This window comes from Juglans regia, chromosome 13, assembly GCF_001411555.2.
Source record: "Juglans regia cultivar Chandler chromosome 13, Walnut 2.0, whole genome shotgun sequence".
In the NCBI taxonomy this organism is placed as follows: domain Eukaryota; kingdom Viridiplantae; phylum Streptophyta; class Magnoliopsida; order Fagales; family Juglandaceae; genus Juglans; species Juglans regia.
The window spans coordinates 29,495,227-29,509,021 of record NC_049913.1 but is presented as its reverse complement, the minus strand read 5'-3'; the positions used below and the strand labels follow the sequence as shown (position 1 = coordinate 29,509,021).

At 32.6% G+C, this 13,795-nt stretch overlaps 1 protein-coding gene across 5 annotated transcripts; it reads left to right on the top strand.

Annotated features, from left to right (window-relative positions):
* Window positions 1-7,642: 7,642 nt before the first annotated feature.
* LOC109017717 (calcineurin B-like protein 4) lies at window positions 7,643-13,441 on the top strand. 5 transcript variants are annotated; one of them, XM_035683970.1, is made up of 9 exons: window positions 7,643-7,783; window positions 10,633-10,791; window positions 11,055-11,137; window positions 11,311-11,370; window positions 11,716-11,824; window positions 11,993-12,045; window positions 12,306-12,386; window positions 12,469-12,581; window positions 13,013-13,441. In XM_035683970.1, exons 2-9 carry the CDS (start codon window positions 10,716-10,718, stop codon window positions 13,017-13,019), a joined length of 582 nt encoding a protein of 193 aa, XP_035539863.1. In that variant the 5' UTR covers window positions 7,643-7,783; window positions 10,633-10,715; the 3' UTR covers window positions 13,020-13,441. The 5 variants fall into 5 exon arrangements, with proteins under 5 accessions (XP_035539863.1, XP_035539859.1, XP_035539861.1 ...); XM_035683966.1 differs by having other exon boundaries at window positions 12,972-13,441; XM_035683968.1 differs by having other exon boundaries at window positions 10,630-10,791; window positions 12,972-13,441.
* Window positions 13,442-13,795: the final 354 nt, after the last annotated feature.

Below are 13,795 nucleotides of genomic sequence, written 5' to 3'. Positions count from 1 at the left end.
GGGTCGACGATCACGTTGACCACTTAAGCGTTGGTTACTACAAATAAACTCTTACATTCACATCAAAACAGAAAAATGCTAACAAAAAATCACAACACGGGGCAAAATCCACTTAGGCCACTGAAAACCCAAAAAGATTGCCGAGTACAGAAATATACGCACTTTACTAATGATAAACATTCGCATACAATTACTACGCAAACGTTCTTATAAACAAACTTCACAAATGCCCATCCTCGAATGCCCTTACTACAAATTTTACAATTTCTTCTTGAGGACCACTCATGGAGATCTCCATTGCATAACAATGAAAAACTACGAACCAGCTACCAGAATTTCTTTTTCTGCACATTTCCTCCACCACGGTTGACTTGAAGATTCTAAAAGTCTTTTTTATAAACAAGTTGACCTTAAGAATCAAAGGCATCTGTTAGTGATTAAATTGACTGGGTCAAACCCTCTAGAAATCTATCACTAAGGGAAGAGATAAAGCCAAGAGATAAGATAGGAAATAGATAAGGTAAAGAAGTTGGCTCAGACTCTTAAAGTGAAAAGGTATCACAAGTCAAGTTGGACTCTATCACTCCAAGGAAATAACCTCCATATAAGGAGCAACTCCCCCCACAAATCTGATAGACTCTCTCCATGCACTCTCTACCAATTCTCTAGAGGGACTCTTCTGAGACTAAATTCTCCCATTGTATTGAGCGATATGTTAGGCAAAGAGACATTGTAAAATCATCACTTGATATAGTAGATTTTGCCTCAACAACCCGTGGACGTAGGCTTTTATGCCAAATCATGTAAATTTATGTGTCTCCATTTATTTATTTTTATTTACTTATTTATTATTTATTTCATGGATGAACGCGAAGAGTACCGTATCGAAGTTCGAATCATCTCGTGGGTCGATGATGATTCTTTCCTTCCTTCTGGTATGTTATGCAATTTTTGGCATTAACAGTAGGAATAAAGACCCTCCCTTTTCTCCACCAAATAACAATACTAAAATTTGTAGTTTTTTAAAACAAGAGAAATGCTATTTTAAGGCCCCTACATCACATACTATCCACATGATATAATTTAATTTGTAAAATAATTTTGCTACTCAATATCCTCATACACTACACATCCCACTTATTTTTATTTTATTTTGATTATATTCTTCCTAAATTAATTGAATTCATTTACTCATCATTCATACACTACATATTTAGTAAGAAAAAAAATTAAAAATTAAAAAATTATTTATGGTAAATAATATGAGGATGATGAATAAAATCTTTCTTAGGATAGAGGTATTCTTCTTAGACAGAAATTCTATTTACATTTTCTCTAAAATTTCTTACTTGAATGATAAAGACAATTTGTGTAAAAGGATGTATAAGAGGTGGGGTCGGCATTTCTCTCATAGAGCCCTCCTATACAAACTATTTGGATGAATTAGGATCAAGATTGCATGAATCCAAGCGGGGCCATGTGATCTACCACTTATTGAAAGGTCAAAGATCATATTAATTCAATAAAGAAAACATGTTAAATCTTTCATTTTCTCCTTTATTGTCTTTTCTATGTCAACCTATCAATCAAATTAACACCTTCACTCTCAATATATACCTAAAGTCAATTACCCTTATCCTCCAAGTAATTGACCAAAGTGGAGATCAACTCCAAATTAATTTCAATTTCATTTTGTAATACCGACATCCCAACATATGATATCAAAACATGCTGTCACAAAAAAGAGAGAATTATTAAAATATCAAATTAAAACATTTTTTTGCATATTTTGCTTTGTTTCTTATAAAAAAAAGATAACAGTTTTATTTATATTAGAAATACTATATCAAAGTATACAGTATAAACGATATTATCTCATTGATAAACTGTAGGTCTAGTGCAGTTATTCCACGAATTCTCAAGCATCGTTGTTCGTCCACAATCTTCATGTCGATGGTGGAGTGTGCTACGTGATAATACTAGAACAACACTCACAAATTTTACAGCCTAGATGTCGTGACTAGAGATAATACTTTTGATAAATAGATCATTTGTGATCCAAGTGTCTCATCAAAGGAGGGAAGGCTAAGTGTAACTCATGGCTAGCCATTAAGAGCCATCCATTAAGAAGTGACTCTTTCATAATCCCTAAGAAAAGAGAAATGAGTGCCCACTATGGGTGTACATTTCTTATGATTTATACAGAAACTCAATACATACAAAGTACACGATTTTTAGATATTTCTAATGACATAAAAAGATAAATATCGTCAAATTATAAGATCATTGATGGATATGATTAATTAAACTTATACTAATTACTATCCAATTCACCCCTTTATTTTTAAAATATAATTCCTTGTAATCTAGCTACGACTGTTATTTATTCTTTGTAAATGCGACATAAATGCATGGGATTTTTTTCACCTTTTTTTTTTTTTTTTGTTTTGTTTTGCCATCTGGGCTTTGAACCGAGTCAACTACAGAAGTCCCAATCAGCAAGGAGTTGTCATCAATTATTACACGTTGTGAAACCCATGACATCCACATATAAATAAGGTAAGACCCATGCATGACATCCACATATAAATAAAGTAAAAGGACCTTTTTTTAATAAAAAATAAATAAATAAAAGGGCCTTAAAGCAAGAGACAAGAAGCACTTTAATGCCATCATTTAACATGAAACTCAAAATAGACGTTTTGCAGATGTGATAAAGATAAGATGAAAAATTTATTAATTATAATGAAGTAATTTATAAATAGTAATGATATAGTTTGAATTAAGATTTTTATAAGATTTTGAACAATAATGGAGAAAAATTGAATAAAAAAATTATAAATTTAAAATAGGATTAGAATATAATTTTTTTAATATTATTTTTGTTTTGAAATTTGAAAAAATTAAATTATTTTTTGTTTTTTGTTTGAAAGTTTAGAAAAAATATAATTATTAGGTAATGTTTAGATAAAATTTGAAATTAAAAAATATTTATATTTGAATGATATTTAGATATTGAGATGAGATGATATGAAATAAAATAGAATAAGCTGGTTTGAAAGGTTTGTAAAACCAAACAAGACTTAAAAGGGCCTTCAAGGATTACTTTGGTTCAGTTAGGGCTACGCAAATTTTTCGTCTAATCAGATTTGAATTTTTCAAAGTTTAGTATTTCGATCGGAACTCGGCCCCAAAGATCACTTTTAGTTAAAAATAATGAAAAAATAGATATTGCTTTTATTTATTGAAAGGAAAAACACGTGTTCTAACTCGATGATCCATTCCAATTCTGAACTAGTTTCGAAGGAAAATTCTATACACTACACTAGGGGTGGGCAGCAGGATTCCGCACCTCGTTGCCCAGCCCTTGTCCGCCTCGCCCCACAAGGAAAACTACCAGGGCGCGGGGCGGGAGAGGGGTGGTCGGTCTAGCCCCAACGAGGCCCTGCCCTCGTCCCCCGCCCCTCATAATTATTTATTTTATATATATATATACATACATATTTATAAATATTTGTACTTTTACAATAAATAAATATAGTAATATGTATTAAGTATAATTTTTAATTTTTAATTTTTTTTTTCTAAGCAAGTATAGTTTTTACTTAATGCTTCACGCAATACACGAGTCCCTTATTGCTCAAGTGTGTGAGACTTATATTGCATTGACCTTCTATATAAAGATCATTAGACTACACTATAACTTGCACACAAATATGTACTAGCAAATTTAAAATTATTATTAGTTTTAAATTATAATCATATTTACGAATATAAATTTATAATTTCGGTCCAAAAATATCTTTTTGATAATTTTTGGACCCAAGAATAATTTTTTAGCCCAATTGGGCTAGGAGTGGGCGAGGGGCGGGGTGGATGAGGTGTTCGACCTTGTTCCCCGGAACCCGAGCGGGAGGCCCCTGCCCCTGCCTCCCATGGGCGAGGTGCGGGGGTGCAAACCCTTTCCCCAGCATAGTGCGGGGCGGGGTGCAGGGAAGGGTACACCCCACCCCGCACCATGCGGGTAGCACCTCTATACCACACTACTATCTTACTTTCATTTTATTATGTAAGACGTTGCAAGAAATACCCCGCTCCCAACTTTAAAAATAAAATCACTTTTAGAAATTATCAGAAAAGCAGGACTGTTATTACTGAACTTGACTAAAAAAAATATTTTCTTATACTTGTGCCAGATACAAAGATTTCTTATAATAAATAGAGTCATTTTGAATTAAAAATACTAAAATCATAAATGAGAGTGCGCAGAAACATTTATTAAAATTTCTCAAAATCTAAACTTAAAATCTCTGAACATGATCTAGGCCACTTCATGTCTCTCTGGACTAAGTCTCATCCTACAAGTATAGTACATTCATAAATATTTTGATCAGGGGTGGTTTAAAAACATAAAACCAAACTAAAATGAGTTGATGACGCGGTAAGAAATCCATCATAACATAAACATACTTAACATAATGTTTTTCTTAAAATATTTCATTCTGAGAACTTAAAATCATAATTGTTCATAGATATACTGTGACATGTATGACTTGTCTTACTTATCATACTGGCATATACACTTAACCATGTATGCAATGATGTGCATCGACCCCACATCCTGCAGTCGTAAGGGGAGCCGCTAATAGTATTCTAGGATACCTTACGTTCGTAGCTTGCACGTCCACCTATAAATCACATTGGTACCATGCTTCTAATGACCATCTTATTAATTGCTATGAGCTTATCTTACACTTGATCTTATAAAAGCTTACGTGTCTTATGCAATATGAGATACATGAGACACATAATATATACATAACTATAAAATGCAGAATGAAACATGATGAATGATGTGCTTGCAAAAATCATGACATGTGTGGTACGTAAACACTGATTTCCAAATAACTGTCTTTAATAATAATATATTATAACTAGTTAACGTATGCTAATCCTAATTTATGATCAAGCTACTTACTTTATAGTGTTATTTTCTAAAATTTTCGACATAAAATCAATTACAATGCTAGACTGGGTATCTTGGATTTGGCCATTGCACTTATGGATGTTTATGGTTTTTTTTCAAATAACACGTGGAATGGAATATATTTATAGAGAGATTTGGGAGAGGGTGCCAACAAGTTCGAGTTCAAGTTGGATTCGATCGCACTTATGGAAAGTGTGGTGCATAACATTACTCGGTTTTGAAATGAGTTGAATCAGATCGGTAAAGTGTCTTTTGATCCTGATGATCACTCAGATCATGTCAGAATTAATGGCCTAGAGAATATTGATAAATATCTTTTTTCTTTTTCTTTTATAAATATCTTGAAATGACTAAATTTACATATTGTCTTGTATTTTTAGACGGATGATGATTTTAGAATTATATGTCTCAATTAATTCCATTTAAAAAAAAAAAACTCAATTTTAGAAAATAAGTCGAAGGCTCCACCTCCTCCTTAGACCGTCGGTCGAGTGGGGTTCCTCTCCCTTTCCCCAGAGCTCCAAAGGGATCATGCAGAGAGCCGAGAGAGGGATCGAGTGTTTTGGGGGACCAGGTGAGAGCTACTGCATGAGGGGGGACTTGTGCAGCTTGCATGTACATACATAAAGGATAGCAAATTGCCTTCGCTTGTGAATTATCTTCTTCTTCTTCTTCTTCTTCTTTTAATCCTTCTCAATTATTTATATATTTATCAAATCATTATTTATCTAAAAAATTAACGATATTAAATAAATTTAATCATTTATATTTATATTAACACTCTCCTTTACATATGAACCAAACTTTCTCTTAATGAATGAGTCTAATATGTAAATTAAATAGGGGTAAAAATGTAATCTTATGTAATCATATAAAATCACCACTTATTTTAAAAATTTAAATTTAAATTTATATAAAAAGATAAATTTTAATTATTTATATTTATCTTAGCAATATTACAAATAGAAATCATTTTTAAATTTTTCCAAAAGAGTCAACTACCGCATCTTGTATTTAGGTACATGCAAATATTCTTCCAGCAACATGCCAGCCAATTAACATGGATCCATTTATGGCGTACTTCTCTTATTTTGACCACTTATTTTATTGTCCTTTTCAACAAAAAAATTAAGAATAATGTTAATATAAGAATAATGCTAGTATTCAGTTTTATTTTGTCCTCTTATTTCGACGGTTTATATATTTAATTTTTTTTATATTTTTTATATTTATTAATTAAGAAAATGATTATTAATATATTATTATTATTTTTTATATTTTTAAAAAAGTTTAAAAAATTTTAAAAAAATATAAATTAAAAAAATTAAAAAGAGAATTTTGCCTGAGACACGCCCAGCAGCAGTCAAATTTTAATTCTTCCTCTTTACAAGACACGCTAATAAGAAGTAATTAAATTATGTAAGTGAGGAGCTACAAGACAGAGATTGATAAATAAAATAATACATGTGTGACAACGTGTATGGCCATTAGCCATCCGACGGTGGATGAATTTCTAGCTTAAACTAGTCTTGATCGTGAACTATGAAAAATATCCAATAAATATAATCTTTAAAAGAGTGTTAATGTTAACATTTTGATCGAGCAACTTGATCTATGCTCATTCCCCTTACTCACTCTTATTTCTAAGTTGGTGATCAGAAACCTCAAAAAAAAAAAAAAAAAAACGCAAGCTACTAATTTTACATAACTTTTTTTTTTAATTTAATCAACTTATATTATTTTCCATTTAAGAAATTTAATTTGCACTATAATGATACAAAGTTATTAAATTTCTCATTTAATAATAACATAAATTGAAATTGAATGATATGAATCCATGATATTGGGTGAACACAAATGTTCTATTCTCGGATTATTTTATTATTATTTATAAATAATTTGCTAATATTTTCAAATTATTTATTATTATTTTACCTCTATTTATAAATAATACGAGATACTCTTAACATTTAAATGAAAACTAATTATCATTTAAGAATAATAATATAGTGAAATAGTATTTCTTGAATATTGAATATTGAAATCTATTGTATTTCTTGGTCTAATCAATGAGCTACCAAAACGTACCGCCTAATGCAAAGCATTCCCTCAACCAAATGGAAAAATTATTTTGTCCAAATTTTTTTTTACTTAATAATTAAAGAAATAATTTTAAATATATTAATATATTTTTTTATTTTTTAAAAAATATTTAAATATATTAAAAAAAATACTAGACGGTATACCTAGCAGGCGGTATTGTCGTCTCACTCTTATCAAATACATAGATTTGCTATACGAATTATCCCTTTTTTTTTTTTTTTTTGAAATAGCTACAAGAATTATCCTTGATGTTAAAAGAAGACAGATCACAACAAATGGTACATAGAAATATACAAGAATCCAACTTCAGGAAACATATGTAGCAAATATAAATATATATATATAATTATGTTAATTTGTGGATTTATTTTTATTAAAAAAAATTATTATTTTATAAATTTTTTACACCAATTTTTAGTAAAATATTATATTTTTTTAATTCAAAGTCAATAAGAAAAACTGAATACATTCAAATAAATATAAAAAATTAATATTATATTCACTAATTACAACGTGCAAGTGCCAACTGGACACTTCTTGCGGCAGCCTGGGGGAATAGCCGAAGATACAGCGAGAAACCTTCACCTTCCGGCGAAAACATATTATATCTATATAAAAATGAAATGTTCGGCAATCACGAGTATTAAAATTTAAACCTGCTCAGGCTTCCCTACATTCATACATCGCTCACGGGTATAAGCGCTCTCTCTCTCTCTCTCTCTCTCTCTCTCTCTCTCTCTCTCTCTCTCTCTCTATATGCACATATATGTTTGACGGTGTAGATATGTTTTTAGTGCGCTTAAGGCATTTATATGGTTAATGGAGTTTGGCTGGGGCTCTCTTTTCTCATCCTCTGTTTATTTTTCTGGCTTCTGTTCCATTTTCAGTTTTGTTGGTGGAAATTTGAAATATTTTAATTTCGTTCTGGTTTCTGGGTTTCAAGATTGTTTCCGAAGTCAAACCACTTAAAAATCGTTGCCATTTAGTCTTTCTTCTGGATGAGCAAGTCTCGATCGGGTTCTCAATGGTACTTCTGAGTACATGATCCTCAGCAATTTCTTATTCTAGTTTTAACTTTTAATAATGCTTTTGAAGAATAAAATTAGTTTTCTGTTTCTAACACTTGCACCTGTTAATTCATCATTCAAACGGGTTTGTGAAGTATATATCGGCCACATTTTAATATAGTTTTATCTGTTTTGGTTGCTACAAAAAAAGAAATGAGAAAGAAAGTGGAAAATAGAAAACATGGATATATATATTCAAGTTTTTGACATAATAGTTTTTATTATCTTTTCGCAGATATAATTCCTATTCTCTAATTTTTTTTTCTTATTTTATCGCAAGAACAAAAGATAGCATTAGAGAACTGAGCTTTGCTGCCTATGTATTTTTATTTCTAGCATAAACTATTGTGATTCTTAGGCTGCGTTTGGTTGTAAGACTCAGCTGAGCTTAGTTGAGGTTAGTCTAATTTTAAACTGAGTCTAACATCTAAATACCCAACTCTCAAATTACTAAACTCATCTCAACTCAAAACTTCGTTATACGTGGGACTCACAACCTTTTTCAACTTCCTATAAAAAGTACTAAACTTATCTTAACATCCAAACACACTTTAAACTCAGTTTAGATGGGCTCTACATAACTCTCTCTATTACTCAACTCACTACTACTCATAAAGAATTAAACTCAGCTCAATATCCAAATGCAACCCTTAATGTTCATTAAAACTTAAAGGGTCTCATTTTGGAATTTTGATGTCTAAGGTACAAAGTATTTTGCACATTTGAAATTTTAAGGTTTATTTATAGAGAAATGATAGTTGCAGTCATGAGTGTCTAGTGCCGCGTAATCACTTTACAAAAAATGAATATATATAGGACCCACATGAAAAAATTAATTTTTTAATAGTGGATCCCACTCTTTTTTAAAGCAATTACATTGAGCTTGCGTACTCCACCACTGCATGTAGCATTACTCATATATATATATATATATATTTCCTTTCTATGTGGGTATATCGTGTGTGTGTGTGTGTGTGTGGGGGGGGGGGGGGGGGGGGGGGGGCGTTGGGGTTTTCATAGCTTGTTTGTTAAATCGATAAATGTGTGATTGACAAGCTTCCTTGGACATCTCTAATATGTCCCAAGGTTCATAGGGGAGGTCAGATCTGTGTACACATGATCTGCTGGTTTTTTTACGGGTTTAATTACTTGTGGGAAATTCTTGTGTTTTTGGAAAATTCCAAGGTTTTGAAAATTCCACCACATCTGTGTGCTTACCATAAATGTCAAATGCAATTCATAGTGGTTGTTACTTGGTCCCCTGTGGATGTGTGGCTTAACTTGAGAACATATATTAGTCACGTATCGTTTTCATGATTTAATGGGGCCACAAAAGGTGCTCCAGTTTGTTGCCTAGGTCTTTGATTTCTATGATTATTCTTTCTTTCACATTTGAATCAATTCAGTAATCTTTGTTTGTTCTCACCCACTATATAGTTAGATACTGGAGTTTTTTTTCTTTTAAAAAAAATCTGCAGTTGTTGTTGTTGATATCATGCTGTCATAAGTATGGTGTTTATTATGGCTTTTAAACCACCCAGAAAATGCCTTTATACCTCTCTCGCTCTCTTTCCCTCTCTCTCCCAGCATGAACCTGCAAGCTGTTGACTCATTTGACACAATCATTAATTAGGTTGTGCACTGATGATCAATGGATTTACTGCTTCTGAGTAATTGCGTACATCGGTTTATTGCAGCTTACATATGTTGCTCTATTAAGTCGTTTCACCAAATCTAGGGGACTCGCTTTTGTTATTTTTGTTCCTGAGGAACTTAGCTAATTCTATTTCAACCTATAGAGGCTGCTAGATTTCTTGATGGATGGCCTATCTAAAGATGGAGTTTAGTCAATTTTCTTGTCGCTGTATAGGCAATTTAGTTTGTAAGGATAAACTATTGAAGATATTAGCAATAAAACCTTTCTAAGTATGAGCATATACTCACTGGCCTTTGTTTATATATCAAGATGAGTATATGCAAATCCTGTCTGAAAGTGCTTACTACTTGGTATTATAATTGATAATATAATTGTGCATACTTCATGATGTCATAAGGATTTAGTTGGGCTTGATGGATCTACTTTATGACTTTATACCGAATCAGAAAATGAAGGGCTCATCATGTGTTGGCCATAGAGGATTACCAGAATTGTGCTGGCTGTTATTAGGATATGTCAAGGATGCACTATCACCAGAATTGAGCCATGCTTGAAGCATTTTATGCATACATTCTTCTTGGTCAAAGCCAGATGGGTCTGCCTTATTACTGATGGTTTGGGTTTCAATTAGAAGTTTTGTGCCATAATGGTAATGGCAGTGACAGCCCTGGCCCATTATGATTTGGTGCGAGGGGGCCACTAATGATATTATTTAGTACTTCTCAGAAGATGTCATCAAAATTCTCAATAGCATTTCGACTCACTGATTTATGTGATGGTTTATAGTTGACTCTTTCTTCTCTTTTGGATGATAGCAGGTAGGGCTTTTTTCTTGTGGTCTGTGGGCATGAGTCCTGCTGATTTGCAAGATATTTTCTAGTGGACTGGATTAGTTTGCTTGATGGGCTGCTATCAGTCAAAGAAAGCTAAATCACCAGGTTACGATGATCCTTCAATTCTTTCTGCTGAAACACCCTGTGAGTATGCACCTTGATCCTATTATACACCTGCAACTTTCTCTTTCCATCTACTTACCTTCAGTTATGAACCATCCTGGTCATTTTTCCTGCAATGTTGCTAACGGATTTACTGGTCTGGTTTTTGCCAGATAATTTTTCACCAGCTTTAACCCATTATGCACACTGCTAAATATATGACATGCCTGCTGACTCCTTACTGTCATGGTTTACATATCATGAAATTTATATTTGGATTGCTGGGTTGTCTTCTTTCTTTGTAGTTACTGTCAATGAAGTGGAGGCCTTACATGAGCTTTTTAAGAAATTGAGCAGTTCAATTATTGATGATGGGCTCATTCACAAGGTAAGTTTGCTAGTTTTGTGAAGTTTCATTATAACAATGCTGTTGGCTCTTGTAACAATCTAGTTTTTGTATGGTATATAATGTTATAGCTCCATCAGATTTGTATATGATGGCTTTTGTCTGTTTACTTTCGTTCATATTAATAACTTCTATATATGCTTTCTTGTCAGCAGGAAGAATTCCTGCTTGCACTCTTCAGGAATAGGAATAAAAGAAATCTCTTTGCAGACAGGGTATGCGATGCTCACTCGTCCCTAGTTTTGTGATTTTTTTTTTATTTCACCGCTCTGCTGCAGTTACATGAAGCAATCCTGAAATTATATTTATCTGTGCTGAATGACTTAAAAAATAACATGGCATTGCTAGGTAGATATTGACTTCACAACCAAGGAAGCATCAATGGCTGATATTATTGAGATTCCAAATTTCTATTGATGCTATAAAGTTCTAGCCTCTTCACCTTTTTTTTTGTTTTCTTGTATCTGAGGATCAATTTCTTTTTGGACAAAATAGAATGTGAAATTCTATACTTGTTCTTTTCTGCTTTCTAACCATATCAACTTGGTGTTTTCTTTTAGGTTTTCGATGTATTTGATGTGAAGCGCAATGGGGTTATTGAGTTTGGAGAATTTGTTCGATCATTGGGTGTCTTTCATCCAAATACACCTACAGAAGACAAAATCGCATGTAGGTCTTATTTTTCATTTCGATATTTGATTCATGTTTTCAATTTTCAAATTTCTGCCTAGTGAAACTGGAATAGTTATTCCTAATAAGTTATATTTTAAATGAATACTCTCCAGTGGATCTAATAAGCACATTATCATCTACTATAATGGTGGAATCATTTTGCAGTTACTTTCAAATTATATGACCTGAGGCAAACTGGGTATATTGAAAGAGAGGAGGTGAGTATTGCAAATTCCTTCTCATCACATTATAGAAGAAATTTCAGTATTCTAAAAGAAGAAATTCTTATTTAAAAGGAGTTCTATTGCAAACAAACCTCAGTGTTTAGCAGTCTCTGGCTGTTGTCAGTGATTCTTACCTTCTGAGTGTCATGGGCCAAGGAATGTGGTAATGAAAATTTGAAGGTGATAGTGGTCAAGATGTGTTTTAAACCTACCTTGAGCAAACTAAGTTTACAATATCTTGCATTATCTGACAGTTGAAGGACATGGTTGTGGCGCTTTTGCAAGAATCAGATTTGGTACTTTCAGATGATGTTATTGAAATAATCGTGCATAAGGTGCAGATTACTACCTCTTCAGCTCCATTTATTCATCCTCATTGAAGGTAAATCCTCTTACGGTTCTTGTGTAATTCCACAGACATTTAGTGAAGCAGATGCAAAAGGTGATGGAAGAATTGACCAAGAAGAGTGGAAGGAATTTGTGTTGAAGAATCCGTCTCTAATAAAGAACATGACTCTCCCCTATTTAAAGTAAGTCCTACATAACATTTCTTAATATCTAAATCCCAAATTTATCCAAAAACAAATCTAGTTTGTTCTAGGACGGGATTTCTTGTTTTGACTATGAAGTTATTATTAAGCTCGCCTAGGCCACCAGGTGCATATTTCTTAGTCAAAAAGTGAAATTTACAAGCCGGTATGGAAGATACACCCTCCACACCATTGATATGGCAGGATTTGATTTGTAAGAGATTTTCTCTTTCAAATCAAACCTTATAATGTCAAAGATGTGAAAGATAAGTCCTCCAAATTGGCTATAGCAAGTAGAAAGGTTCTTTCTGGTCTTATGTCAGTTGTTATATGTACTTTAGTCACCTGATGTAAACTCCATGCCACCAATCATTTTTCCCCGTATTCCAGGGATATAACCGTAACTTTCCCGAGTTTTGTGCTAACTTCAGAAGCTGAAGATTCAGAAATATGATGCTTAAAACTTCAGAAAGGAGGAATCAACAATCTCGTGTCCGATGGCGAAATATTTTGATTTCCTGTTCTTTGATGAAACGTGAACGTACGTTGGACAAAATCATGTTTAAGACTATAACCCCAGTTCAAAAACTGGAAGAAGAGTAGTTAATCGCATGAAGAAGAGCCAACAACTAGGACTCTTTCAACAAAGCTGTAATTCTCATTGCTATCTTTGAAAATTTATTTGTGTTTTCGAATGCAAAGTTGATACCAATAAATTGTATGAACCAAGATCTTGTGCCTAGAGTTCTTGTCCAAACTCTAGTGCCTAGAGTGAGGGAGAGATGGACATAAAGGGAGTCCAGAACTTTAGGGGATTCAAATCCAAATTATATACTGTAAATTGCGTGTTTTCTATGTTTGTGTTGAGAGATTTTGTGACAAGATACTGGAGACAATAAAAATCTGCATCATTGGCCTTGTAAATGGCGTGGCTCCCATGCATACTATATTTGGAAACATTCCTTCCTCTTACAATCTAATATGAATTCGGGAAAGCAATGTGTCAATGCATTTTATCGTCCGAAATGATAGTGATAGTTATAGTTGTGAGTACTCAAGTATCGTGTAATCACTTTAAAAAAAAAAAATAATAATAATAGATCATACTCTTTTTTAAAATGATTATATAATATTTATACACTTTACGACTGTATATAATATTACTCTTTTGTTATTATTTAGAGTGAACGTTTGAATTGAAAAGGATGGTGTTA

Bases quoted from the DNA above. Each gene is read 5' to 3' on its own strand.
- LOC109017717 (XM_035683966.1), top strand. From the start codon at position 10,716: ATGGGCTGCTATCAGTCAAAGAAAGCTAAATCACCAGGTTACGATGAT. The intron at 11,371-11,715 runs GTATGCGATGCT...GTTTTCTTTTAG, and splicing joins GAAATCTCTTTGCAGACAGG to GTTTTCGATGTATTTGATGT. The intron at 12,046-12,305 runs GTGAGTATTGCA...ATTATCTGACAG, and splicing joins GGTATATTGAAAGAGAGGAG to TTGAAGGACATGGTTGTGGC.